Below are 26,990 nucleotides of genomic sequence, written 5' to 3' on the forward strand. Positions count from 1 at the left end.
CTGATTTAGAATTGTCATAGGAGATACTAAAATATGTAATTCATAATTATAATTTAGGTTACATAATTTAAAATAACCATATATTTTGAAATTGAGAGTAAGACAAAAATGATATGCATTGCTATAATAAAGATTACAAAGGAAAAAACATTTAGAAATTTCACTTTCATTTGATTAATTCCATGGAGAAAATTCTCTCTTCCACCACCAACACACAATACTGTCTATACAAGCAACTCTTTGCAATGGTCAAATAAACAGTTACCTAAGATAATAATCCTTCACTTCTCTTATTAATATGCTAACAATTTTGGACTATCTCTCGAGGTTTTACTGTTATCTCTGTGTTGAATCTTTAAAATACATTAATAAACATTGATTTTATATACTTTAAAATATATTAGAACTTTTTTTTTACATTCCAATATCAGTATATTTTGAAAATCATTAAAGGGACAATATAAAAACTCGTAGAAAATCTAGGCTCCACTGATACCTTTCCATGACCAAGTCAAGAGGGGAAAGTGTTCAAGAGTAAAATTCGTAGGTCTTGGCTTTGATTATAATTGTCCTCAATCCTCCAATTGGTGATAAAATCATCAAGCACAGGCCAAGAAAAATGCAGATCTGTAACAACAGGAGCAAGATTAATCTTGGCTTAAATTGAAATTATTTTTTAAAGGAGAATATATGAAACAAAAGTTATTTCAAATATACCCAGTTAGCGAACCAAGACAAGCTGAATCTCCTTGGTTTGTGGATTACAAGCCACATGATACATGGGAGCTACAATAAGAAAACCAAACTGTTAAACACAATTACAGTAATCTCGTAAACAATTAGTTATGTATTTGAATAAATCTTCCATAAAATGCTGAAAATAATAAGATTTATAAAGTTAAAACTAATTTATACATAAAGTAAAACTTCAATTATGTAGAAACTAATAAGAAAAAGAATATTTGTAAGTTCTCTATTGAAATAAAGTAATTTATTCTCAAAGAGAATTAATGAATTGAGATATATAATGATTCATGACTTACAAAGTATGTTGTTGGAGCAAAAGCAAACCCTCCAAAAAATCCTAGGAGTCCATCGAAAAATGGAAAGGTGATAGCAATGAACATTGTGAATGCTGAAAAAAAAAAAATGAAAAGAGGATATATTAATATCAATGCACATAGCCAAATGAAATCCATAAGTGGATATTAAGGACATGTACATTACTTACCCACATATACATTCCTTACGACAAAACGAAGTATTGTGCTTGGTTCAAAATTCAACTTCTTCACCATCACAGTCTCAATCATGTCAAACACTGGCATTGCATAAATCTACAACAACAGTCACAAAGTTAGCAATTTGGGTAGTTTTAGTTTCTTTAGAATCAACCAGAAAGAGGAAAAATCATTGGAATTTTTGCTTATGATCACTTTCAATCTTTGTGTAACTTGTAAATTTAAGTTTTGGTCAAGCTAGGGACACGAAAAATGTATTGAGATAAATAGATGAGACAAATATATTTTATTGTAGTTGAACTCTGTAGTAAAACTCAAATCATATTTGAATTAGAGACATTTAGAAATCCAAAGCATGAGTTGAAATGAGAAAGTTCAGTGACATTCTACAAAAGAAAAACCCAGGAAGTGGTGCAATGATCTCTTGATAAGTCATACATCAAAAGTGGTCAATTTCCTTAGCCTATTCCAGTAAAAATATTTCTGACAACATGAAACATGAGAGAAATTGTACTTTACCTGATAGCTTCCAATCACATGAATAACAACAAACAAGTTAGCCATTGCAATGAGCCATGCTGGTTTCTCCAAAGAGAGGAGGATGTCAGAATCAACCTCATTGCCAAACATCCAGTAGCCAATAAGAGCCACTGGGAAGTAACATACAGCCACAACTATGTAGGCAACAACCACTCCTCTCCACATAGGAACCTTGGATGGTTTCTCAGGTGTGGATGGGATTGTGGCTTGGATTTCCAACACCACATTGTGCCCAGCATAGGCAAAAGCCACAGTGCCAAGAGCATTAAAGAAGTTAAACACTGTCCCTGCAGTACTCTGAGCTTTGTAACCATATTGCACATTTTCTTGAACACCCTTGTCTACACTGGCTGCCCAAGCAATTGTAGAGTAACTGCAGAAAAATGCAAACAATGAAGACCAAATCATCATGATCATTAGTATTTCACTGTTGTTCTCATTCCACCAACAGAACTAAACTGGTTCACAGTTCTCAAAGATGAGTAATAGTATCATGACTACTAAAATGTAACCAATAAATTTGTGGCCATAATGAAAAGAATATATACCTTAAGGACATGACTGCAGCTGCCAAGGATACACCAGTAATGGAGTTGAAATCAGGGAGATGGGATAGGACAAAGTGAACAGAGGCAAAGATCATAATAAAAAAGGTTAATTTGATCTTTTTGCAGTCTGAACACACAGTGTCATGGAACTTCTGCAATGATGTTCCTCCAGTGACCATGTACACAATGTTAACCCCAATTTCAACCACAAGCTGTTGAGGCACCACAATGTAGAGGCCAAGCTTTTCGCCGAATGCATACTGACCCAGTTCATGGTACCTGTCAAACCTTTTCCCTGGAACCATTTCATGCATCTCAACCATTTGCCATAATGTGTACAAGGTGATGATCCATGAGAGTACAAGTATTGCCACACCGGGACCCCTGTGTAATAAGATACAACATTTTGATTCTCAAATCAACAAACACAATTTACAAAATTGGTTCTTTGTTCTGCACTCTGTTCAGAAGCTCACTTTCATCATAAGGAGTTAAATTTATGTCGCAGAATTTATAACAATTCACCCAAGTTAACACATGAGTTTATAACAATTCACACATAGTATTCAAATCATCAACCGTCCAAGTTAGATTCCCTTCAATCTTAAAGGTGTTTTGTTACTAAATAATAATGAATTGAATTACTAAAGGTGCAATTCAATTAGGGTTTGAAACATACCATCCAAGCTCAGACATGGCATAAGGAAGACCCAGAACACCAGCTCCAACCATGGCAGTGACATTGTGGAAAGCTGAATACCACCATTTTCCATTCCTTTTAGAAGTAATTGGAAGCCAATCCTCAATTTTCTTCTCTCTCTCTGATTTTTCCTATTTTATCAGCAAACAACAAATCAAATCACCTTCTATTTTCAACCTTCATATACTGTAATGCATAAACTCACTCAATCGAGGGTCTATATGCTAAAAGTGTGAATGCAAGAAAGTGTGAAGAAAAAAAAATGTTATGGGGACTATGGTTTATTCAACATAAAGAATGTTCAATGTTTTTGCTGCCATTTATAAAGGGTTTATTCTATAAGGAATACTAATTTTACACCTTTCAACCTATCTAAAGAGAAAAATATCCAAGAATTTCACATGTTAAACTTTAGGTTAGGCGGCTATGATATTATCGTGTACTCAATTAAGACATACATGTATATCATTATTTACTCAATCATATATTTATGGATATTCTTAGATATTTTTAAATAAAATTACTTAAAAATTTATTTTTGAAATATAAATTTAAATAAAAATTATTGTTAAAAAATAATTTAAATAAAATTGTTTCATAATACTAGTACAAATAAATTTACTTTTTTTAAAAAATAAATTCAACAGTAACTTTTAACTGAAATTATCTCTTTATAAATGATTTTAATTTCAAAAGTCTTCATAAAAAAGGTACTTTATAAAATTATATGCATATATATATATATACATATATATATATATACATATATATATATATATACATATATATATATATATATACATATATATATATATATACATACATGGCTACAACTTTTGTTATTCTTATTAGTACTTATCCATTAATAAAAGCAATTAAATTTCGTACTAAAAGAATTTTAGATATATTTATTATAAACTTTGAATATATATATATATATATATATATATATATATATATATATATTCTTCAATAAAAGGACTATAAAATTGTGAAACTATAAGTCAATGGTTTGTGTTTAATTTTTGCAGATAATAAAATGGGTATCATTTAAACCATACTCAAATAAGCAACCTAATCACTCCATCTTTAATATATAATTCTATTTTTGGTTTGGTTTTGGGTATGCCAATTATGACTTTTGAGGCTTGAGCACACGTATGACTTTGAATTATTTAAGGAATATCTTTTCAATGTTGTTTTTTTATAAAGTCATCATTACAACAATAGTAACAACAGTTTTGTGTGGGAATATTGTGATAAGGTGGTGTTTTAGCACTCAAAACAAGGTTTGGTTTACAGTCTTTTAATCCAACGTTGTGACGTCTTTACAATCAAGTCACCAAATTTGTAGTAGGATATTGTGAAAACCTGTTTATTAAACAAAAAATTAAACTACAAGACCATAAAACACAAACGCATGACTCAGCTGGTAAAAACAATAGTTAAATTAATTATACTTTTTTTTTAAATATCAATAGGTGATAAGAGGTCAAAAAGGAAAAAGAAAACAAAACAAACAAATCATGGCACTTTTCAACTGCGTGTTTGGAAAACAACTGCATCTAGCATCATAAAGTTTCCTTAGTTCACACGATAGAGATTAATTGCACTCGAATACTAATTTTCTCTCACATAAATCATAAATCATTCACAAAATCTCTAAAATTAAAATGTTCATACACATAATAAAATTATATATATATATATATATATATATATATATATATATATATATATATATATTCTCTAATTATTGATACAAAACATTTCCACATTTCTTTATCAATTAAGATGATGATAAATCTAAATATTAACTAAAATATATAATTTTGATTAATTTTTTTTTTAAATTTAATATAAAATTAAAAATTATCTGACTAAAATATTGATATATTTTGATTTTCAAACTTAAAAGTAAAATATATTATTTAAAATTTAATTAAGTTAAATCTTTTTTAATGTATTAATATAAAAAATATTTGATAAGTTAAAATTTTTTCAATGTAATTTAATCAAAATGATTATATTAATTTATTTTTAAAAATTAAAAATTAAAATATATGAAAATTTTAGATAAAAATAAATTTTAATTTGGTATTAAAGTTTAGGATAACTCAGCTTTTATAAAATTAAATATAATTATATATTATAAGTTGTTGTTAATTTTAGTTAATGCAAAATTTTCAAAAACACGTATATGCTTAGTAAACAAAATAAGCAACCTCTAAAGAAGTGTAGGCATTTGAAAGTGATGGAGAGAAAAGGGCACATTAATGTTTTGTCATCAGAAAAGTCGGTTTTACAGAAGTGAGATTTTTGTCTGAGAAACTTAACTTGCAAACATTAATCCAAGCATATACAGAACAAGTAAAGGGAGGATGAAGATTGGAAAAGCAATTGCAGAGAGGAAAGATGAAACAGAGTACATGGTGAGATATGGTGAAGAACAGAGATAGAATTGGTACGTAGTGTTTGATTTAGAAAGTGTGATGAAACTCCAACAATTGTTTTACCATATCATAAATTGGAGAGAGAGAGAGAGAGAGAGAGAGAGAAACTGACTGTATTTCTGTGAGGAGCAGAGGTGTGACCGTTTGTTGGTTCGATTTCCACACTTCCCATGGCTGCAGAATGAGATTCCCAGAAGCTTTGCAAAACAGAGGACAGACAACAAAACAAACTGTGTTCCAAGTTAGTTTATTAGAGCAAAAAACAAAGGGTTGCTCTCATTTTCAAATACGGGAATGCGTGGGTATTTATAGACGAGAATATCACACAAAACAAAAGAATCGAAAAGACAGATAATGATACAGACTAATAAATAAATAAATAAATATTAATCTTACTTTACACAAATGAAGAATTTCTAGATGAGCAAGTACGGAAATCGAATAAAAAAGAGAAATATTTAGTAATGAATAAGTACAATTTTTCACATATTTAAGTTTGTGTAAAATAAAATTATATCTATATATATTGTACCATAGGATACCCAATCCTCCAATGGTCGACCGGTGACTCGGGCGACCTGGTAACAGTTGAACCAATACGAGGCCTTCTTAAAGATGGTGTGTTGTCGATCACTTGGTCCTCGACAACCAAATAGTAATGTCGCGACATAACGTTCGCACCGCGCACACGACAAGTCACCCATTCATGTCGACACACAAGACGGTCGACATACAAGCGCTATATCGTAGCGTGCAGTTACAGATAAACAGTTACGCACAATCAGCTAACCAACGCCGCGAATCACGGAAGTAATTGACTCAGTATCAGCACACGATCTAGCAGTTACAACTTCTACACAGTCAAACTTCGATAACTGATCGGATTGCCAGGTAACGGTTTATTTTACTGTTTTAAATACACCCTTCACACCAGAAAAAATATACGTTTTTTCCCTGAGAGAAATTATTCTTATTCTTGATCACTTTGAACCAAAAGATTCAGGTGACTCCTTTTCTGACTTGAGCGTCGGAGTGCCTTTGCAGGTACCCAGCCCACCGTTTCCTAAGGAACAGAACATAAAGAGAGGAAGGAAAGCATCGTGAAGGTGAGCATAAAAAGAAGCAGTTCAGTTTTGTTAGGTCTATATCTCGGCCTCCACACCCCTACTGAAACATTTTGGCGCCCACCGTGGGGCCCGAGATTTAACGTCCCAATTACGACCACCGGAGCTATGGAAGACTTCAACACTCGTGATTTAATCCAACAACTACAAGCTCAGATCGAGGCACAAGCACAAACTATACGGGAGCAGCAGGAACTCCACCGCAAGCAGGCTGAGGAGCTGGCGGCACTAAGGGCACAACGCCAAGAAGAGTCTGACTCCAATCACCATGGAGGACCATCTCACCCTTCTGGCGGGGGGAGGAAAGGGCCTACTTCTATGCGCCTCACCAATCTACTTCCGTTCACAGAGGCCATCATGCAAGCGCACATGCCGAACAAACCTCCCCCAACATTAGAACGTTATGATGGCTCCGCCGATCCCGACAATCACCTACGCAACTTCGTAGACGCCATGGCATTCTACACAGATAACGACCCTGTCATCTGCAGAGCTTTCTCCTTATCCCTCAAGGATGAGGCCTTGGAGTGGTTTCACACTCTTCCACGGAATTCTGTAGACTGTTTTGCGACAATTGAAACCCTATTCAGAAAACAGTACGCAACCAACAGAAAACCGGAGATGACGGCCGCTGAGTTGGTAAATACCAAACAGGAAAAGGATGAAACACTGAAAGCGTTCATGCAACGGTACAACGAGACGGCCCGACGTGTGAAGGATATCAATCACACCTTCATTATCAGCAATCTACCTTCCTGCTTAAGGCCAGGATATTTTGCAGAACAACTATATGCTGACCCTCCAGCATCTATGGAAGAATTGCAATCCACAATTGCAAAATTCATCCGCATCGAGGATCTCCGAAATTGTCGGAAGAAGCAGCAACAAGATACCTCCAATCACGACGCCAAGAAGACCGCAAAGCGAGCGACCAATAACTATAAACCAGATCGACCGCCCCGAAAAGAGTCAGGGTGGACTCCTAAGTACGATCGTTACGCAACCCTCAACGCACCAAGGGCGAGGGTGCTTGAAGAGGCCTTGCACGCCGAACTCTTGACAGTGCGGCGGAAGGCCACCCCAAAAAACGCAGATAACAGCAAAACATGCCGCTTCCACATGAACCATGGGCACGACACCGAGGAATGCAACATGGTAAAGGACGAACTGGAGAGACTTATCCGTGCGGGTTACCTTCAGAACTACATCAAGGATAGAGTTTCCGCTAGAGCCGCGACTCCTCGCCGAAGAGATCCTTCAAGGCGAAGCCCCCAATGATCTCCCCCTGGAGATGATCGACACAGCAGGCGAACGCGCAGTCCGCCTCGGCGGATAGAGAGAGAACGCTCGGTCCGAGGCCGTATCGATACCATATCGGGCGGCTTCGCCAGTGGAGGTGTGTCAGCTTCAGCCAGGAAGCGACATTTGAGACAGTTGAAGTCGGTTCACATGGTCGAGCGACAGTCTCGGTCACTCCCCGACATCACGTTCACGAACGCAGACTTCCATGTGCCCGACCCCGATCATGATGATCCTATGGTCATCACAGCTAATATAGCTCGATATGATGTCAGCAAAGTCCTCGTCGATCAGGGGAGTTCGGTCAACATTTTGTATTGGTCCACCTTTCAGAAAATGGACCTATCTGAGGATCTCATCTCCCCATTCAATGAACAAATTGTAGGATTCTCAGGAGAAAGAGTAGATACCAGGGGATACCTCGACTTGCGAACTCGGCTCGGCACAAGCCGGGAGGCACCGGAACTTAGAGTTCGATTCCTGTTGGTCGAGGCAAATACGTCGTACAACGCCCTGCTAGGACGACCTTGTCTAAATGCGTTTGGGGCAATCGTCTCTACTCCCCACCTCGCTATGAAGTTCTCGACAGAGCATGGTACCATTTGTACCGTGAGAGCAGATCAACGAACAGCCCGACAGTGTTATATGGCCGGGCTAAAAGTCACCCCCTTTGTTCCAACCAGAAGGGCGAAGGGAGCCGAGGCTACGGCGGTCGACTTGGACCCCCGAACCAATGTCGACGAGCGTCTGCATCCGCAGGGCGAGGTCAAACTCCTTTCCCTGACGAATGACGCGTCTAAAACCACCAACATAGGCGGAAACCTTACCTCTAGCGAAGAGCACGATCTGGGACACATACTGCGGAACAACGCAGATCTATTCGCATGGACGGCCGCCGACATGCCAGGAGTTCATCCCGGGGTCATGGCCCACAAATTGTCCATCTTCCGGGAGGCACGACCTGTCGCCCAGAAGAAGCGACGATTCGGGGAGGAGAAGCGCAAAGCCATTCAAGTTGAGGTCGAGAAGTTGATGAACGCCCAGTTCATCCGGGAATTAACTTACACTACGTGGCTGTCGAACGTGGTCATGGTTAAAAAGTCAAACGACCAGTGGAGAATGTGTGTTGACTTCATAGATCTCAACAAGGCATGTCCCAAAGATTCGTATCCCCTACCTAGCATTGATCGCTTGGTAGATGGAGCTTCGGGTCATGTGATACTGAGCTTTCTCGACGCCTATTCGGGATACAACCAGATCCCCATGTACGAGCCTGATCAGAGCAAGACCGCCTTCATCACTGAACGCGCTAACTACTGTTATGAAGTTATGCCGTTTGGATTGAAGAACACCGGAGCCACTTATCAACGCCTCATGGATAAAGTCTTCCATCATCAGATAGGACGATGCATGGATGTATATGTCGACGACATGGTTATTCGCAGCAATTCTGTGGAACAACACCTGCAGGATTTGAAGGAAGTTTTTGGCCAACTACGACGGTACAGCATGCGCCTTAATCCTTCCAAGTGTACTTTCGGTGTCCCCGCGGGTAAATTCTTAGGTTTCATGCTTACACGTCGAGGTATTGAAGCTAATCCAGACAAGTGCAAAGCGGTACTCGACATGACTTCTCCAAAAACCTTACGGGAAGTACAACGTTTGGTGGGTAGGCTCACAGCTCTATCCCGATTCATTCCAAAACTCGCTGACCACATCAAACCCATTCTGAAGAATTTGAAAAAGGGCACCACTCAACACTGGGACGATGATTGTGAGATGGCATTCCACACTGTCAAACACATCCTAACCAGCCCTCCAATTATGGCTCGACCAGACGATAGGTCAGACTTACAGTTGTATATTGCCGCTTCCCAACATGCTGTTAGTGCCGCCTTGATACAGGAAGCACCCTCCCTTAAGTTGATATATTTCATCAGTCGCACATTGCAAGGGGCTGAGGAACGATATTCTCAGATTGAGAAATTTGCCTTGGCCCTACTTACGGCCTCTCGTCGGTTACGACCATATTTCCAGAGCCACCAGGTGGTCGTCCGCACAGATCACCCCATAGCCAAGATCCTCCGCAAACCAGACTTGGCAGGACGGATGGTTGCCTGGTCCGTGGAACTGTCAGAGTTCGGACTCCGTTACGAACCACGCGGGTCCATTAAGGGTCAACATTTGGCCGATTTTGCAGTTGAGTTAGTACCTACACCCGAGGCCTCAACTGCAAAGTGGTTACTCGGTGTAGATGGTTCCTCCGACAAAAGGGGGGGCGGAGCCGGTGTCGTCCTGGAAGGACCGGACGGTTTGGTCATAGAGCAGGCTATCATATTCAAATTTCCAGCTAGCAACAACCAGGCCGAGTACGAAGCCTTGATTGCTGGCCTATCCCTGGCCAGAGAGTTCTCGGTCGATCGTTTAGAATGTCGGATGGATTCGAAATTGGTGGTTAGCCACGTGAATGGAACCTATCAAGTCAAAGATAATCAACTATTGCGCTATTTCCACAAGGTTCAGACTTTACTCCAACAGTTCGTCGAGTTTAGTGTCATCCATGTACCCAGGGAGCAAAACACAAGAGCGGATCTTTTGTCTAAGTTAACTCATTCTAAGGAGCGAGCACAGTTATCCTCAATTATTAGGATGACGCTCGACCGTCCTGTGGTGGAAGCTTTTGTCACCAATGTGTCGACACCCATAACAGACTGGCGGCAGAAGGTCAAAGATCTCATGGAGAGGCAGGATAAGGGCGATAGCATTACTGTGGCTGAGTCCAAACGCATTGCACGTTTTCTACATATAGGTGACGACCTATACCGTCGCGGCCATAGCACTCCTCTGTTGAAATGCATATCACAGGACGAGGCAGACTATGTACTACGCGAGCTGCACACCGAGATATGTGGCTTTCACTCTGGCAAGAGAACTTTGAGAGCAGGTGTTCTCCGCGCAGGATATTACTGGCCTACACTAGACCACGATTGTGAAACATTTGTCAAGAAGTGCATCTCCTATCAGGCCCATGGTCACGACATCCATGCACCCCCCGAAGATTTGCACAACATTGTCTCTCCTTGGCCGTTCGCTCAGTGGGGTCTCGACATAGTTGGACCACTACCGATCGCCAAGGCGCAAAACAAGTTCCTACTCGTGGCGGTCGACTACTTCACAAAATGGATAGAGGCAGAGCCGTTGTCCATTATCAGGGCCCAACGAGTGCAGAAATTTATTTGGCACCTCATCTGTCGGTTCGGTCTCCCCCAGAAGATCATCACCGACAACGGTCGCCAATTCATCGAACGCAAATTGGAAGATTTCCTTAGCAATTTGGGCATCAAGCATGTCACCTCGTCAGTAGAACACCCTCAAACAAACGGCCAAGCCGAGGCCGCAAACAAAGCCATTCTGACAGAGTTGAAGAAGCGACTTGGTGAAGCCAAAGGTTTATGGGTGGAGGAGCTACCCGAGGTTCTGTGGGCATACAGATGTACTCCCCATGGATCTACAGGGGACACGCCATTCAACTTAACCTACGGCACTGATGCCATGCTCCCCGTCGAGGTGGGCGAGCCCTCATTGAGACGTCATCTCACTGATATGTCGCTTAATGAAGAACAATTGCGAACCAATCTCGACACCCTTCCTGAACGTCGAGAGATCGCTACCATCCGTGCCGAGGCGCAGAAGCGAATGCTGACTCGAAGGTACAACACCAAGGTCAAGCCCAGAGCCTTCAAAAGCGGAGATCTGGTGTGGCGAAAGCGGGGGGAGGCTAGGAAGAATCGAGCACATGGCAAGCTTGCAGCTAACTGGGAAGGACCCTTTAGAGTCGTAGAGGACATGTCGAACGGTGCATATCGACTACAGCTCCTCGATGGTCAACCAGTTCCCAATACCTGGAATGCCACTCATCTTAAATACTACTTCAGTTAGCATTCATTTCTTGTTGGTTATTTTTACAACATTTCTTAATTCCGTTTCCAAATAAAGAGCACGTTTCATAATGATTAATACTTAGCGTCATTTATTATTTCTACCATGTCGAGTCCCAGGGTCACCATCTCGGGCACTTTTGCACACAAACAAAGTGAGCTACACTCCCACTGGTAGATGTTCACCCTTGAACACCCAGTTCGCTTGGGATACACTCCCACTGGTAGATGTTCACCCTTGAACACCCAGTTCGATTGGGATACACTCCCACTGGTAGATGTTCACCCTTGAACACCCAGTACTCCCACCACTCAACCATCCCCCTCAACGGTCCCACATCGCATCATCAATACACTCGACAAACATGGATACTTAGCAATCATTACAGCAAATAAATTGCAAATTCGGCAAAGTTAAACGCCCAACATACACAGAAGATCAAGATTCAATACGGTTCGACTTTCGCAGTCATTAAACTTTTCAGCAAATTCAAGTTCAAATATGTTTATATTTACACGGCCATAACAAATCCTAATCTATTACAATATTATGAGTGTCGCCATCGACATCTCCGCCAGTTTGCGCGACAGGTTCACCCACGTCGACCGCGCCATCATTCTCAGTAGTGGCGACCTCCTCCTCATCCTCTTCTTCTTCACCCTCCAGGACAGCGTCTTCAGGGATCTCGTTCAAAGGTTTCAGTTGACCCTCGTGCACGTCCTTCTGAGGGTCGAATTCCGCTCCCTTTGGTCGACACTTGACGCAAGTGACCGACCTGCCTTAAAGCCTTCCGGAAACCCCTGGTATGTTCAATCATGATCGCATCTTTCAGCTCCTCTACCAGCTCATTCCTTTCCACGGCCTCGGCCTTCAACTCGTTTCTCTCTCGGGCCAGTACCACCATTGCCCTCTTGGCTTGCTCCAGCTCGCTGGCCATTTGATCGCGTTCCTTTTGGAGAGTCAAACCAGCTTCCCGGGTATTGTCTAATAATATCTCAGCCTCTTTCAGAAGTCGTTCCGAGCGTCTCTGCTTGGCATCACAAGCAGCATGAGTCTCGGTAAGCTCTTTCAGTTGAGTTCGTAACTTCTCCAACTCAACCCGCATCATACCTCTATCAGAAGCGTAAGCTAGATGCCACGCCAACGCCTGGGCCCGTGTTGTCATCTCCAACATGTAGTCGGCAATTTCTTGCTCACTCATATTTTCGATCACCTTTTTCTCCGAGATATCCATATTGAGATCCACCTTATGACCCAACGTGAAGGAGGGATCCCATACCCCTAGTGGGATAGGACGCTCAGTTTCCTCGGCTACCTCCCTCTTCTTCTTCTTCGAGGCCTCGCGGCTAGTGTCGACCGACTTCCCTTTCCTTTTACGAACTAGTGGCACCTCGGCAGCAGGCGCCTCGTTAGTCGCAGCCGCCACTACCACTGGTAATGGTTCGGATGACGACATTTGGAGACGTGGTTGGCCTACAGTTTGTCCAGCAGATGGTCCCGGGCGACTAACTTCAGCCCTCTCATTTCCGATCGACTGAAACCAGCTTTTCCCATTTCCTTTTCTCCCCATTATCTCTGTAAAAGCCGAAATATATTCACAATAGTCAGCAACAACAAAGCAATTTACAAAAATGATAAGCAAAGACACATACCAAACACCCTCGCCCCCGCATCATCAAACTCGAGGCAATCTATAATCTGACGAGAAGAGAAGGGGCGTGGCAACGAGGTCAACACACTCAAAGCCTCCACCTCTTCAATCGTCATCTTATCTTCAGACCACGAGGTGAACCTCAGAGGATCCTGCGTCCAATATAAGGGAAATCTGGGATTCCCATCGCCATCGAAAAAGAACCTTCGACCAACATCGGTGATCGACACCTTAAAAAACTTCTCCTTAAACCCCCTGTACGACTGCAAGTAAAGTTCTAGTAGCGCATTACCCGGTTCCGAAATCAGTGATACCCATCCCTTCGTGGCCACCGGTCGACATCTAAAGAAGTATAGGAACAAACCTACAGTGGGCCTAATCGCTAACGCCCGACACACTACGGCAAAAGCTTGGACATACCCCCAACTGTTGGGATGCAACTGACTCGGTGCGACATTTAGGGTGCGCAAAACATCCATTTGAAAAGTAGTAAACGACAATCTTACATACAAATTGGAGAACAACGCAGCATAACAATAAAAAAATTCATCACCAGCATTCTCCCTACCATAGCATACCCTTTCATCATCCCGGCAAGCTACCAACTTTATACAAGTTTGGTACCCTAGGGTTCTCAACACGCAACTATTCTCAATCCAGTTGGTTACTACAGCCCTACTCCTAAATTGACTTCTAAGTTCTTTCACTTCACGCGCCGCCCAAGCGTATTCATCTCCGCTAATCGGAGATATTACACGTCCCCCTGGACCTTCACCACATACGTTTCCATAAATAAAAGCCTCCTTACCGAAGGGTATAGTGGTAATTTCAGGATATTCCGTCGTTGATGACGGCCCCGGCGTATCGCCACCGGTACTCGGCCCCCTTCCTTCCATGATCAACAGTAAATACACTAAGACGAAGGAGATTTTAGGGTTACCTGGTTGATTCTTGTAGCAGCGTAAGCACAGCAGATGCAGAGGCAGCAATCTCGCTCACGGTTCACACTGTTTCTGTTCTTCTGCAAAAGTGAATTAATTCCCCTGTGAATCGTGTTGAAGAAGACAAACCGTTTAATCGTCAGGCGCCGTAGGATTCTCTTTAATCTAACGGTTCCCAATTCGCGTCTCCTCGCTCCCCTAACCGTTTAATCGTCAGGCACCGTAAGATTCTTTTTAATCTAACGGTTCCCAATTCGCGTCTCCTCGCTTCCCTAAAAGAGCGGGAAAACCCTAAAAATCACAACGTTAAAACGGTGCGTAGCATCACTCAGCGTCCTCTCGTAAATTCGCCCATCGACGCTATGCTCATTTACTCGGACTCGGGGGGCATGTACCATAGGATACCCAATCCTCCAATGGTCGACTGGTGACTCGGGCGACCTGGTAACAGTTGAACCAATACGAGGCCTTCTTAAAGATGGTGTGTTGTCGATCACTTGGTCCTCGACAACCAAATAGTAATGTCGCGACATAACGTTCGCACCGCGCACACGACAAGTCACCCATTCATGTCGACACACAAGACGGTCGACATACAAGCGCTATATCGTAGCGTGCAGTTACAGATAAACAATTACGCACAATCAGCTAACCAACGCCGCGAATCACGGAAGTAATTGACTCAGTATCAGCACACGATCTAGCAGTTACAACTTCTACACAGTCAAACTTCGATAACTGACCGGATTGCCAGGTAACAGTTTATTTTACTGTTTTAAATACACCCTTCACACCAGAAAAAAGGTACGTTTTTTCCCTGAGAGAAATTATTCTTATTCTTGATCACTTTGAACCAAAAGATTCAGGTGACTCCTTTTCTGACTTGAGCGTCGGAGTGCCTTTGCAGGTACCCAGCCCACCGTTTCCTAAGGAACAGAACATAAAGAGAGGAAGGAAAGCATCGTGAAGGTGAGCATAAAAAGAAGCAGTTCAGTTTTGTTAGATCTATATCTCGGCCTCCACACCCCTACTGAAACATATATATATATATAGATATATATATATATATATATATATATATATCTATATATATATATATCTATATATATATATATATATATCTATATAGATAGATAGATAACAAGATAATATATGTAAGATTCAATAAATTCATTAGCTTTTATAAATGATGATAACAAGATAATAAAGATATAATAAATACATTATTTTTTATTAAAATCATTATTATTAAAATCGAGATATATGAGTTTTAAATGGATAAAGTAGTATTGATTATTGTAACTTATTAAAATCATTAACATTTTGAATGGGTTGTGTATTTTTTTAAATGATGCATTATAGACTCTTGAATCAACCCTAATTGAAAATTTACTTTGAAACCTATAAACATAGATGTAAGATAAAGAAATAAGTAAGTAAAATTAAGACTTTAATGTAATAATTTATCAGATTCATTATCTAACTTAAGACTACATTGAAAAAGCACCAAAAAATGTAAGAAATAGTTACTAACCTCACTATCTGGAAGAGAGACCAAATAAGATTTATAGACAAATCAATAAAAGAGGGGTGAACTACCTATTAACATTTCAAACATATTAAAATTCATGTTAACATATATTTACACACCAAACATACCAAAGTCAATTCACATAATCAACAAAAACATATATATATATATATATATATATATATATATATATATATATATATATATATATATATATATATATATATATATATATATTAAATCATTACTTTTGGAAGACTAAGATTAAGTTCATATTTGTCATAAATATATAGTATCTTAGGAGATTTATCCACCTTGATATAAACCTCATATATGCAACAAAAATTATATATTTTATTGTGTATAAATCTCTTTATCCCCTTATTAGTTAATAAAAACATTTATCGACTATTATTATTTGATATATTTATCTATATAACTCAATGTATCATTGGATATTATAACTTAATATTCATAATAATAATTTCATTTTACTCAATATACATCGAAAACCAACCAATATTGAAATAATTAAATTAAAACATATAAACACTAACAAGAGTAATGGTTAAGCAAAATTTTCTCAATTAATGTTATCTTTTTAGAGAATAACGAAATTATGTTTCTTTCTCGCTTGAGTTACCATATGTCACATGAAGCATATCATATAGTTTGAGCAAAAAGGGTACCACTAGAGCTACATGTTCTTAGTGGAGAGATTTCACTCTTGTCGTTTAAGCATTCAATATCTCTTATGCGATGTGATTCCTCACTTAAGACAAGAACTTCTAGAAATTATCTAAAATTACTCATTTTTCATTGTTTGAATGGTCACTTGTTGCATGGACGATAAGAGATCCAAGAAAGAGAGGTTTTTTTGACATTTCTCTAATTCAAACTTCAAGTCACAACTTGAGAAATTAGTTGGACTAGGATTATACTTTGTGCCTACAATAAATGTCATCACTTGAATTTTATTCGATTACTTAAATTTTATTCGATTCATTAGGTCAACACTCATAAAATACTAACAAAACAAAACAAAAAAGTTCACAAAAAAGATATCAAATCATAAAAAAATAATAATAAACATTCTAATGTGTTTTAAGCATATATTGCAACTTCATTTATATATTGAATTTCTACTTCTTTCCAAATATATTTATCAACACTAAAAAATAAGTAAAAAAAGAATAACACAATGATTTAAAATGGTTATTTAAATTATTTAATATTTCGCATCAAATTGATTATTTATATTCAATTGCATCAATGGTTACATCTAAAGTCACAATGAAACAATTCCAAAATGATTAAAGAACCCAAATTATTTTTCCTTGTTTGATAGTTAATGGTTCTCCAAACAATAACAATCTAAGAAAATATAAGAGATGAAAAATAACATCAAAACTTTAAGAAAACCATACCTACAAACCAAAACAGTAATAAGAACTTGGATTGATTGTTCTTAGTTGATTAAACTAATAAAAGTCAAAACACTCTTAAGAGTAGACAAGAAAAAAAAACTTTAACAACATGTTTGGTTTTGATGAACTACTATTTTCATAGACAGAAAGAAGAAGAAAATTATAAAATTAATGTATTGAAATATATGAAAATACAAAAATTCAGATAAAAAACATTAACTTTTCACGCATATGAGAACAGATTTGATAATAAAGTTTTATGTAATCAATTATAATTTCAACATAATCAATTATATTATAATACATAATCAATTATAAAATTAATTAATATTTACGATTTTATTTATTATAAAGAAAAAAATGAATAATATAACATTATTAAAATAAAAATAAAAAATATTTTTTCAGTCAAATCAGTTATATTTTCCACTCTAATCTATCCACTTTATTTTAATCAAAACAATCTTATTTTCTATATTCTGTTTCCTTTTTTTTATTATTTTCCTCTCCACCTCAATCTAAACTTACTCAAAACCATATTTTGACTCACTAGAAATAACCATGTTTAGTCCCCTCCTAACAGCTTAAACTTGATTAAGAAAAGGATTAAAAAAATTACTTCACAAAGCTAAACTAAAGGGTTTTAATTTTAATTAATTTTACAAATAAATAGCGAATCAATTAAAATTATAATTTGTACCCTTAAAATACAACTATATAATTTTAGTATTCATCATTCAAAATTATATCTTCTAAAACTGGCACTATATGAAGGAGAATATCTGAATGTTTGTGCAAAGTGTATAAAAAAGTGTTAAGAGAGTGACGTTAATACTTCAGAAAACAAATCTATAAAAGAATACATTTAACATAATAATAAGAAAAGAAAATTAAATATATTATAAATAAAGTGAGTCATATCTTGACAAAGAAGCTAAATCTTAAGAAAATTCGATGACAGTGAAGAGAAAATCTTCTTCCTACATGTCATTACATTTATCATTTTGTTTTCTTCTATTCCTTTCTCTCTCCAACCACACATTTCCACGATAAAATTCAACTAATAAAAAAATTATTTTAGAAAGTATGAAAAATATTGCAAGTGTATAACTGAGGTGGTGGTTTATGTGGACACGTATATTCTACCCATAGATATATAGTTTCTTATTTATTTTAAATTTATGTTATATAATATTATAAATTATGATATCATAATTAGAAAACAATCATATATCATTAATATGAAATAATATATTAAAATAAAACAAAAATACGAGAGACCAGATTAAACTCATTTAAAAACTTATAAAAAAATTCGCTAGAGAAAATTAAATAACACGAAATAGAGGAAGTTCTTAGTGGATTAATTCATGTTTAATTCTCATACGATATGTTTTGAAGCTATTTGTTGTACAAAAATTCAGAGAAATGAGTTCCATTTCACATGTTAGTATATTGCAATTCAATCTTCACACGTATACTACAGTGAATTGAAATTCTGAAATAGTATTAATATATTGCAATTCAATCTTTACACGTAATATTAAGTTTTGGTTACTTTTAAAATGGATATTTATTAAAAATGTATGTTTTTAAATATCTAATATTTAATAAATGTATTGATTTAGTTTAGATGAACTTTATTATTCTTAAACACGCTACTTTTACATGTGATTATGTTTTACAATGCTAATAACTAAATAAAAAATTAGCAATAATGCCTAATAAAAAAATTCAATTAAAGAAAAATGACAATAGAAAATGTTAAAAGTGATATGAAATTATAAAACTCACAAAAAAATAAATTAAAATATCATATAATAACTTATGCAACAAAGATATTTAGATAAAAAAAGACACTTAAAAATTATAACAAATATATATAATTTTATTAGTGGTGAACTAAATGAGTTAGATCATATTTTGGATTCCTATTAAGAAAAAAAAAAGGTTTTGTTAAGAATAGTGTTTGAACAAGTGTGTTCACGCATAGACAATGAGAGTCAAAATAGGAGAGACGTGACGTACGTGAAATTTGTACGATATAATAATCCATTGGAAAGTTACATAGAAATTTTTAAAAGGGACAAACGTTGACTTTGAAGTCTATTTTTGCGATAGCTGTTTTCTTCCTTTTGACCAAAATTTTGCAGAATAATACTCACATCACAGGTTTTGTAGCTAAATGCTAATAAAATGAAAAATGAGTGGTAAAGCATGAACATTGCCATTTACAAAACTTACTAAATACTTAATGAAATTGAATTCAAATTTGTTATTCAAGCTGTTTTACTAAATCTATTTTGGAGTCGAGTAACAATACTTTTAAACATTAAAAAAAAATAAAATCTATTTTTTGTTTTTGCAGACAAATCCAGTTGAATAAAAATTCAACAAATTTTTCGTACTATAACATACTCATTTAGAAGAAAGTCATGAAAGTTGGATCTGCGTATTTGAGTATTTAGTATAAAATTTCAAGTTGAAACTTTAATACTATTATATGGAAAACATTTATTGTATCACACATTACTATCTTTTATATTTCGGTTTTTTTTAATTTTTTTTTGTTTTTTTCATCAATAATAACAAATATAAATTGAAAGGTAAATAGGGTTATCTCAAACGTTGTACAAAAGCACAAAATATGAAAAAGGCAGAAGGAAAGAGAAATGATACTCATTTCATGGATACTTCCATGAAACCAACATGAAACTAATATCATACCCACAAAATTCCTATCAACCACCATTGGTAAATTTGGATATAAGTTTATTACAAAACGTGTTGGGTCACGAGAGACCTTAATTAATTAGTAACAAAATGTCTTATTCATATGTGCTATCTTGAAGAGTTACCGATAATACAAGCTGAGTCAATTTATATAAGAGTAATGGTACCTCAACACATGACAACGTAGTAAAAACACTCATTTGACACGTCAAGTATCATTAAACTTTAAAATTATGCACTTTGATGGTCCGATGGATTCCATACTGTATCAAATAAATATTAAAAAACAAAATTATGTCAAGGTATTATTATTGTTTGCATACAGTCCAACATAATATTCTTCATACTATCTTGCATAAAGAACATTCACAATAGAGAAAATAGGTGATGGGTGTTATTTTGTATCAGCCCTTAGGTGTTAGTCACACCATATAAAGTAAAACATTAAGATCACTTTTCTGAATGACTAATATTTGCCTATATTAAAGTGGACATAAGCACCAATATGAATAAGAAAAAAAATGTTTTTTAATAATTATCCGTGATCTATCACCACGTTATAATTAGGGGTGGACAAATAGAACTGAACTGCACTGTATTACTAAAATCTGTACTGAACTAAAAACTAATTTGTCTAAATTGAACTGAGGTGTAAAACAGTTCAGACAAGCTGAACTGAACTGTTTTTTGTTTTATCAAACTGGAATGAACTGAACTATACTAAATTGTACTAAACTACAATATAAACTAAACTGAACTACTAACTATACTAATTTTAAACTGAATTGTACTAATTTTAAACTGAATTGTACTAGTTTTTAAACTAAATAATATAACAATACATGTTCTTTTTAATTGAAATTTATTTTAATATTTTTTATTTTATTTTATTCATAAGTGTCTTACAATTAACTTTTTAATTATTTGATATTATTATTTTCTATTTTATTTATATTTCTTTTATTATTATATGTGTATGGAAATTATTTTATTATTTATTTTATTTTATTTTATTTTTTCATTTATATTTATTTTGTCTGAATATTATTTTACTTTTATATTTATTTTTTTAATTTTTTATTTATATTTTTTTGTTTTATATGTGTATATAATTTATTTTATCTTTTTATCTACTTATTTTATTTTAAAATAATTTTTTATTTATATTTATTTTGTTGCTCTTAAAATTGTTTTATTAATCAATTATTTATTATTTATATTTTATTATGTAAAAATTAAACAAATATTTATTAATTATTATAATATAATAAAAGATGATACTAAAAAAGTTACTCTTAATAAACGTTTGTTAATTTTTTTTGTCATTTGATATTTCTATAATATTAATTATTTTTGCTATATTACTATTTTTTTATGATATTTTATTATATAGTCATTTAATAAAATGTAACGTTAAAAATATATTTTAGTTTTATTCTGTAGAATACTATCATTTAAAAATAATAATATTGATATTTATTTTAAAGTAAGTTGATTTTTAAAATAAATAGTTATTTTAGTATGTGCGTTTACACACATTTTAATATCATGAAAAGTTTTTTTAACATATTTTTACATATTTAATAACATGTTAAAGAATATAATATATTTAAAATATTATTTTTTTTATATAGTCTTTTTTTCTTTTATGATTTCTATTACTTAATCATTTAATAAAATTAAATTTAAAAAAATATATTTTACTTTTATTACTTAAAATAATATTATTTAAAAAGTAATATATGTTTATTGATAAAAAAATATAAAAAATTGTGATAAAAAAATTTTGTCTTAAAAATTTCATTATTAATTTTTTATGTGAACTGGAACTAGAGAAGAGAAAAGAGTAGATACAGTTCTCACGGTTAACTGAACCGAAACTGTTATAAGTTCAGTTTTTAAAAACTAAACCATAAAATAGTATACTGAACTTTTAGTAAAAGTTGATCAGTTTTTTTAAGTATAATATAGTATAATTAACTATAGTACAGTACATATCAATTATTTTTACCCAACCCTAGTTATAATTTATGCATTGAAAACTTTCTCCATATTTACTTTTGTATTTCTAGAAATAACATTATTTCTATGATTTCAAAGGTTCTACATCGTCACACCTAATTATATTTATTGTTATATCTAAGAAATTGGAACTAGGTAAAGTTTATTTGTGTGCTATTATGATTAACAAATGATCTTTCACTAGTGCAAAATATGTTTTTTATACCCATTTTTTAAACCTGTTAGAAATTTATTAGGTATAAAAATTAATACGATGGTACTATCGTAAATAAAATAAATTTTTTTATACCTATTTTACTGAGAACAGGAATAAAAAATAATAAATAAGTATTTTGTACCGGTTATCCTCGAGATAGGTGTAAAAAATTATTTTTTCCATACCTATTAAACTTATATTAGGTATAAACAGTTGTTAATTTCTACACCGGTCAGATAATATAATCGGTATAAAAATTTTGACATTCTATCCTAAATCCTTTTTCTCGATTCACTTTTCTCTTCTCCATCTTTCTCTCTACAATTCCTTTCTCTCTCTTCTATAGCAATTGTGGCTATGCTCATGGATGCATCAGGTTATGTTGGCGTTTGTTGCTTCGGTGGGTTGTGGTTGCTCTCGTAGTGGAGATGGAAGTAGTTCTAAGAAGGTGTAACTGACGTCGTGGAGAGGTTTACGGAGTCGATCTCCTTCGACAAGCAACTCTACAAGCAAGGCATAAAATGGAAGAAGAGCGCATGCGTCGATTGCTCACTAGGTCAGTCACAATCTTTCACTCTTCTAATTCAAGGCTCAGCTAAACACTCACTGTTCTTTGTTTAGGGTTTGATAAAGTGCGAGCGACAAAAACTCCATTAACGAAGGTTTGGAGGAAATAGAGAGGCGCATTGAGAATGGAGAGTTCAATTGGAGAGCTAACAAAAAGGACATGCACATGAACATCGGTGAGCCTACGAAGAAGCTTCACACCGCTCGAAGTAGGAACAATCAGTTTTTGTCTGACTTTCGCCTCTGGTGTCGCGACGCTATCGATGGGATCCTCGTGAGCATGAAGCAGCTTCAGGATGATGTTAGTCTCCTCCGATCGCTGCCCGCTAAATTCATCTGTCACGCTGACGCCGAACCTGTATTGATCGACCCTTCATCTCTCTCGCCCCTTGATTTGCCATTCATTATTCAACTTCGAATTTTGATACGTTTTCTCTGCCTACTTTGATGCAATTTTGTTATGTTTGGTTGATTTATTTTGGATAAATCTCAGGTATATGAAGGAGTGTGCCAAAGGGGTTTTAGGACATTGAGTTTGGGACGTTGTAATTTATCCAGAGTTATTGGGAACTTATTTCCAAAAGGTATGTGTTGAAGATAATAATACAATTTTCAATTTTTGCTTTAAATTTTTAATTTTGTTGTGTGCGATTATACAAAGGAATAAGACTCTGATTGAGTCAATTATTTTTGGATTAGTTTGACAATTGTTGGTCCTAATATTGTTTTCATTATGTTGTATTGAACATCTTATTAAAAAAGTGAACTCTATGATATTCTGTGTTCTTTTGCTGATCCTTTTCTTACCTGTCTAATTGCAGTTGGAAATGGTTTTACTTTGAAGAACTGATTGTTGTATGGAGCAGCTAATACATATTGGGGTACATCCAGGTCCATTCATGCGTCGGGTATAAGATGTTGGATTAGCTTTGTGTGCTTGCCTTACTTTTCATTCTTGCTGATGTCACACCGAAATGCATTGGGAAATCTTGTTTGGTTATTCATGGCTTGTATTTTGTCTTTTTCTTTGGTGATGATGTTTAAATGGCCTAAAGTTAATGCTACTTTTGTTTAATTAGCTCTGTAATTTTTGTTTTGGTCATTCCCTTGGATGGATATATTTGTTTATTGTCCCTTGAATTTGAATGATTGATTTTTTTTCTCCTCAATTTCTTTTCAGCATATATTTGATGTAATTACTTGACTTAGTTTTTTGTGTGTGCTATTTTCATGTGCTTATGAAGACTTTCGGTAGAAATTAGAGATTTTATAATGAATTTGTGTAATTCTGTGACTCTCCGTGCAATATCAAGTAGCCAATGGTTGTGGAAGATGTAGACTTTATTTTGATATCTACTTAGCTATAAGCTACGAAATGACTAGAATGTTTTTTTACTGTAATCCCTGAGTGAATGGTTTTAGGTCAGTGATTGTGTTGTGAGGGATTCAGTTGGTATATGAAGCAATGATCTTAATAACATTTTTTGTGAAATATGGTTTCGTAAAGCTTGAAGAGCAGGTAATATGTTGCTAGCAGAAGGAATTAAAGCAGATGGTTTTTGCCGTGAAATGTTGGTTGGAATGTTAAGGTGAATGAAATTCATTGTGATGCTATGGTGATAGTAACATTACTGATTTTTGCTGCCTAGATGTTATTATTTTCCTTTTAATTTGAAAATTGTGGCTATTAAAATTCTTTGATGTTTAGTGATAGTGGAAAAAATTATGTAAAACAACAGCTGAAGCAGGGGCCTTTTTCCTCTGCTTTCCATAGTTTTTCCTCTGATTAATTTGGTATAAAATTGTTATTTAGTTATATTGTATTATTCTTGTCTGTATCTTTTTACAAATCATGCTTGTGTATGATTCATAGTTCATTCTTTGCTTGAATATGTGAAGGATATTGAGTACTTGAAATCTTTACTTCAATTGTTGAATCTTACTAAAAAGTAATTAGTTTAAGCTTGAATATTCTGATTTCAGCAGTCTTGTTACTTGTATTTTCACTTTTGAAGATGTTATTTCTCTTTAAAAATAAATGCTGGTTGAACCTAGATGTAATAAGTAATGTATGGTTTTCATCTAGTTTATTTGCCTATAGAAGATGTATTGACTAAGTTTTATTTCAGAATTTTTGATAGTTGCAGAAGAGTGAATATGGTTTCTTAATTACTTTTAGAAAAGGCAGAGAAAGAGATAAAGTTCAGTGGTATAGAAAAGGAGTATTATTCCTTCTATTCCAAACATACAACTTTAGTCATTTTGTTGTTAGAAGTTTTGTTTGATAAGTGTATATGTTGTTTATCTAGGCTAGCAAAAGATGTCTTTTCATTCCATCTTATGATGCATTTGAATGGTTTCTGCCATGTGGTATATGCTGAAGAGTTTTTTTTTTTTTTGAACAAGGCTAGCTATCGTTCATGGTCCAGCTAAAATGAGTGTTCTTCTGAAACTTTTAAATAATTTAAAGATGCTATTACGGTCTTGGCATGTAGGTGCTAATTTGTATAAAAAAAATATAATTAAGTTGGTAGCATGGGTTTTCCTTTCATTGTCCACCGTATGGGCTAAAGTTGGCCTTCCTCTTTTCTATTCTTGTTTTAATCTTTAAATAAAACATAATAGATATTTCACATGAAATTGGACAATTAATTAGTCTCATTTCTCTTTCTGTTTTTATTTTCCATTATTTTATTTACATATAAAAATCTATACATTTCTATCTTAAGTATGCTTAGACTAATCTTCTTGATTTAAGGTAAAGCAAACTTTTTTATAATTTTATTTCTACCCCCAATTTAAAGGTCTAATGGAAGTGGAAAAGTGGGTGATAAGAGCCTGGTTCGAGCTATTGACGTGACTGCATTTGAGTTTGATCTACTAGAAGAATATGATTCACACTTTAAGAAGCTGAGTCTAGGTGATAAATTGCTTATCGAATTCTTCAAGTGATTAATTGTTAGAAAGACAAGTTATTGAATTATAGACAATGTAATTGTTAATTTTTTAAGTTGGATTACAAATAATGTAATTTTCCATTTCTATGTATAAGCGTTTCAAGTTATTAATTATTTAGAATTATGAAATTGAATTTTATACCGGTTTGAATATGGATAGTAGCACATACAAATCAAATATTCAAAAACAAAACGTCATTTTTATACCTGTTATAATAGCTACAGATATAAAAGTAAGATTCTTTTATACCTGTTGTGCAATCAGCAGGTGTAAAAATGGTTTTTTTTCTTATGGCTTTTTATACCTGCTCCCAGAATGATAGGTATGAATACCAACTTTTATACCAGAGGAAGAACCGGTGTGAAAAGGTGAAAACTTTCTATACCCCCTACTTCTATACCTATTCGAAAATAGGTATAAAAAACCTTTTTTAATAGGTATAAAAAGCCTTTTTTGCACTAGTGTTTCTATCCAAGTTTCAGAAATTTGTTATATTCGTGCGACAAGTTTGCAAGGAAAAAAAGTAAATGACTTACAATGTCATGAGTAGTATATCACACAGAACACATCTACTCTTCTTAACTATATTTCCCTACTATGTAGATTATTTCGTGTGCCCTCTCCATACAAAAAGATTAAGTTGATGATAATGCTTTAATTTTCCACAACACGTCACATCTAAACTCTCCCTGAACACTATTTTCATAAGTTAATTTCCTATAAGTCAAATTGATTGTATATTATTGTGTTTCATCATTCCTCCAATGTCACTCATTGAACAACGTTGAGTATTCACTAGTACAAGCAGGAGAAAAGACAGCGGTTGTTTTTCATTATAGGCACCGGTTCTCAAACAGAGACATATACAGACGAGGCAAAAAGTGTACTACTTTTGGCCTCGGCTTGAACCGAGGCATAAAGTGAGGCGATTTGGCATCGGTTCATCTACAACCGAGGCCGTATGTTCCACCCTACTGCTTCGGTTGTAGTCTAAACCGAGGCAGTAGAGGTCTTTTTTTTTTTTACCTCGGTTGTAACCCGAACCGAGGCAGTAGAGGTCCTTTTCTTTTTACGCAGTGCTTTCGGCCTCTGTTGTGGTCATAACTGAGATCATTCCGCT

The 26,990-nt window shown here is 35.1% G+C and overlaps 3 protein-coding genes across 5 annotated transcripts; 2 read left to right on the forward strand and 1 right to left on the reverse strand.

The window, feature by feature from the left end:
• Positions 1-266: 266 nt before the first annotated feature.
• LOC124845448 (lysine histidine transporter 1-like) lies at positions 267-5,744 on the reverse strand. The gene is made up of 8 exons (XM_047322551.2): positions 5,595-5,744; positions 3,009-3,160; positions 2,330-2,713; positions 1,761-2,154; positions 1,232-1,337; positions 1,044-1,135; positions 718-786; positions 267-627 (listed from the first exon to the last, which is right to left on the reverse strand). Exons 1-8 carry the CDS (start codon positions 5,652-5,654, stop codon positions 529-531), a joined length of 1,356 nt encoding a protein of 451 aa, XP_047178507.1. The 5' UTR covers positions 5,655-5,744; the 3' UTR covers positions 267-528.
• Positions 5,745-6,714: 970 nt separating this feature from the next.
• Positions 6,715-7,884, forward strand: LOC148200246 (uncharacterized). The gene has a single exon (XM_088112875.1). The coding sequence runs from the start codon at positions 6,715-6,717 to the stop codon at positions 7,882-7,884; it is 1,170 nt and encodes a 389-aa protein (XP_087969001.1).
• A 14,722-nt stretch (positions 7,885-22,606) lies between these two features.
• Positions 22,607-26,008, forward strand: LOC148200247 (uncharacterized). Of its 3 annotated transcripts, XR_015785575.1 has the most exons (6): positions 22,607-22,901; positions 22,967-23,270; positions 23,406-23,496; positions 23,734-23,820; positions 24,420-24,501; positions 25,717-26,008. XR_015785575.1 is itself a non-coding variant. In XM_088111628.1 (4 exons), exons 2-4 carry the CDS (start codon positions 23,073-23,075, stop codon positions 23,760-23,762), a joined length of 318 nt encoding a protein of 105 aa, XP_087967754.1. In that variant the 5' UTR covers positions 22,608-22,901; positions 22,967-23,072; the 3' UTR covers positions 23,763-24,081. The 3 variants fall into 3 exon arrangements, 1 of the variants encoding a protein (XP_087967754.1); XR_015785576.1 differs by lacking the exon at positions 24,420-24,501; XM_088111628.1 differs by lacking the exons at positions 24,420-24,501; positions 25,717-26,008 and having other exon boundaries at positions 22,608-22,901; positions 23,734-24,081.
• The last annotated feature ends 982 nt before the right edge of the window (positions 26,009-26,990 follow it).

This window comes from Vigna umbellata, chromosome 4, assembly GCF_029865625.1.
Source record: "Vigna umbellata cultivar VRB3 chromosome 4, Vumbellata_1.0, whole genome shotgun sequence".
In the NCBI taxonomy this organism is placed as follows: Eukaryota; Viridiplantae; Streptophyta; class Magnoliopsida; order Fabales; family Fabaceae; genus Vigna; species Vigna umbellata.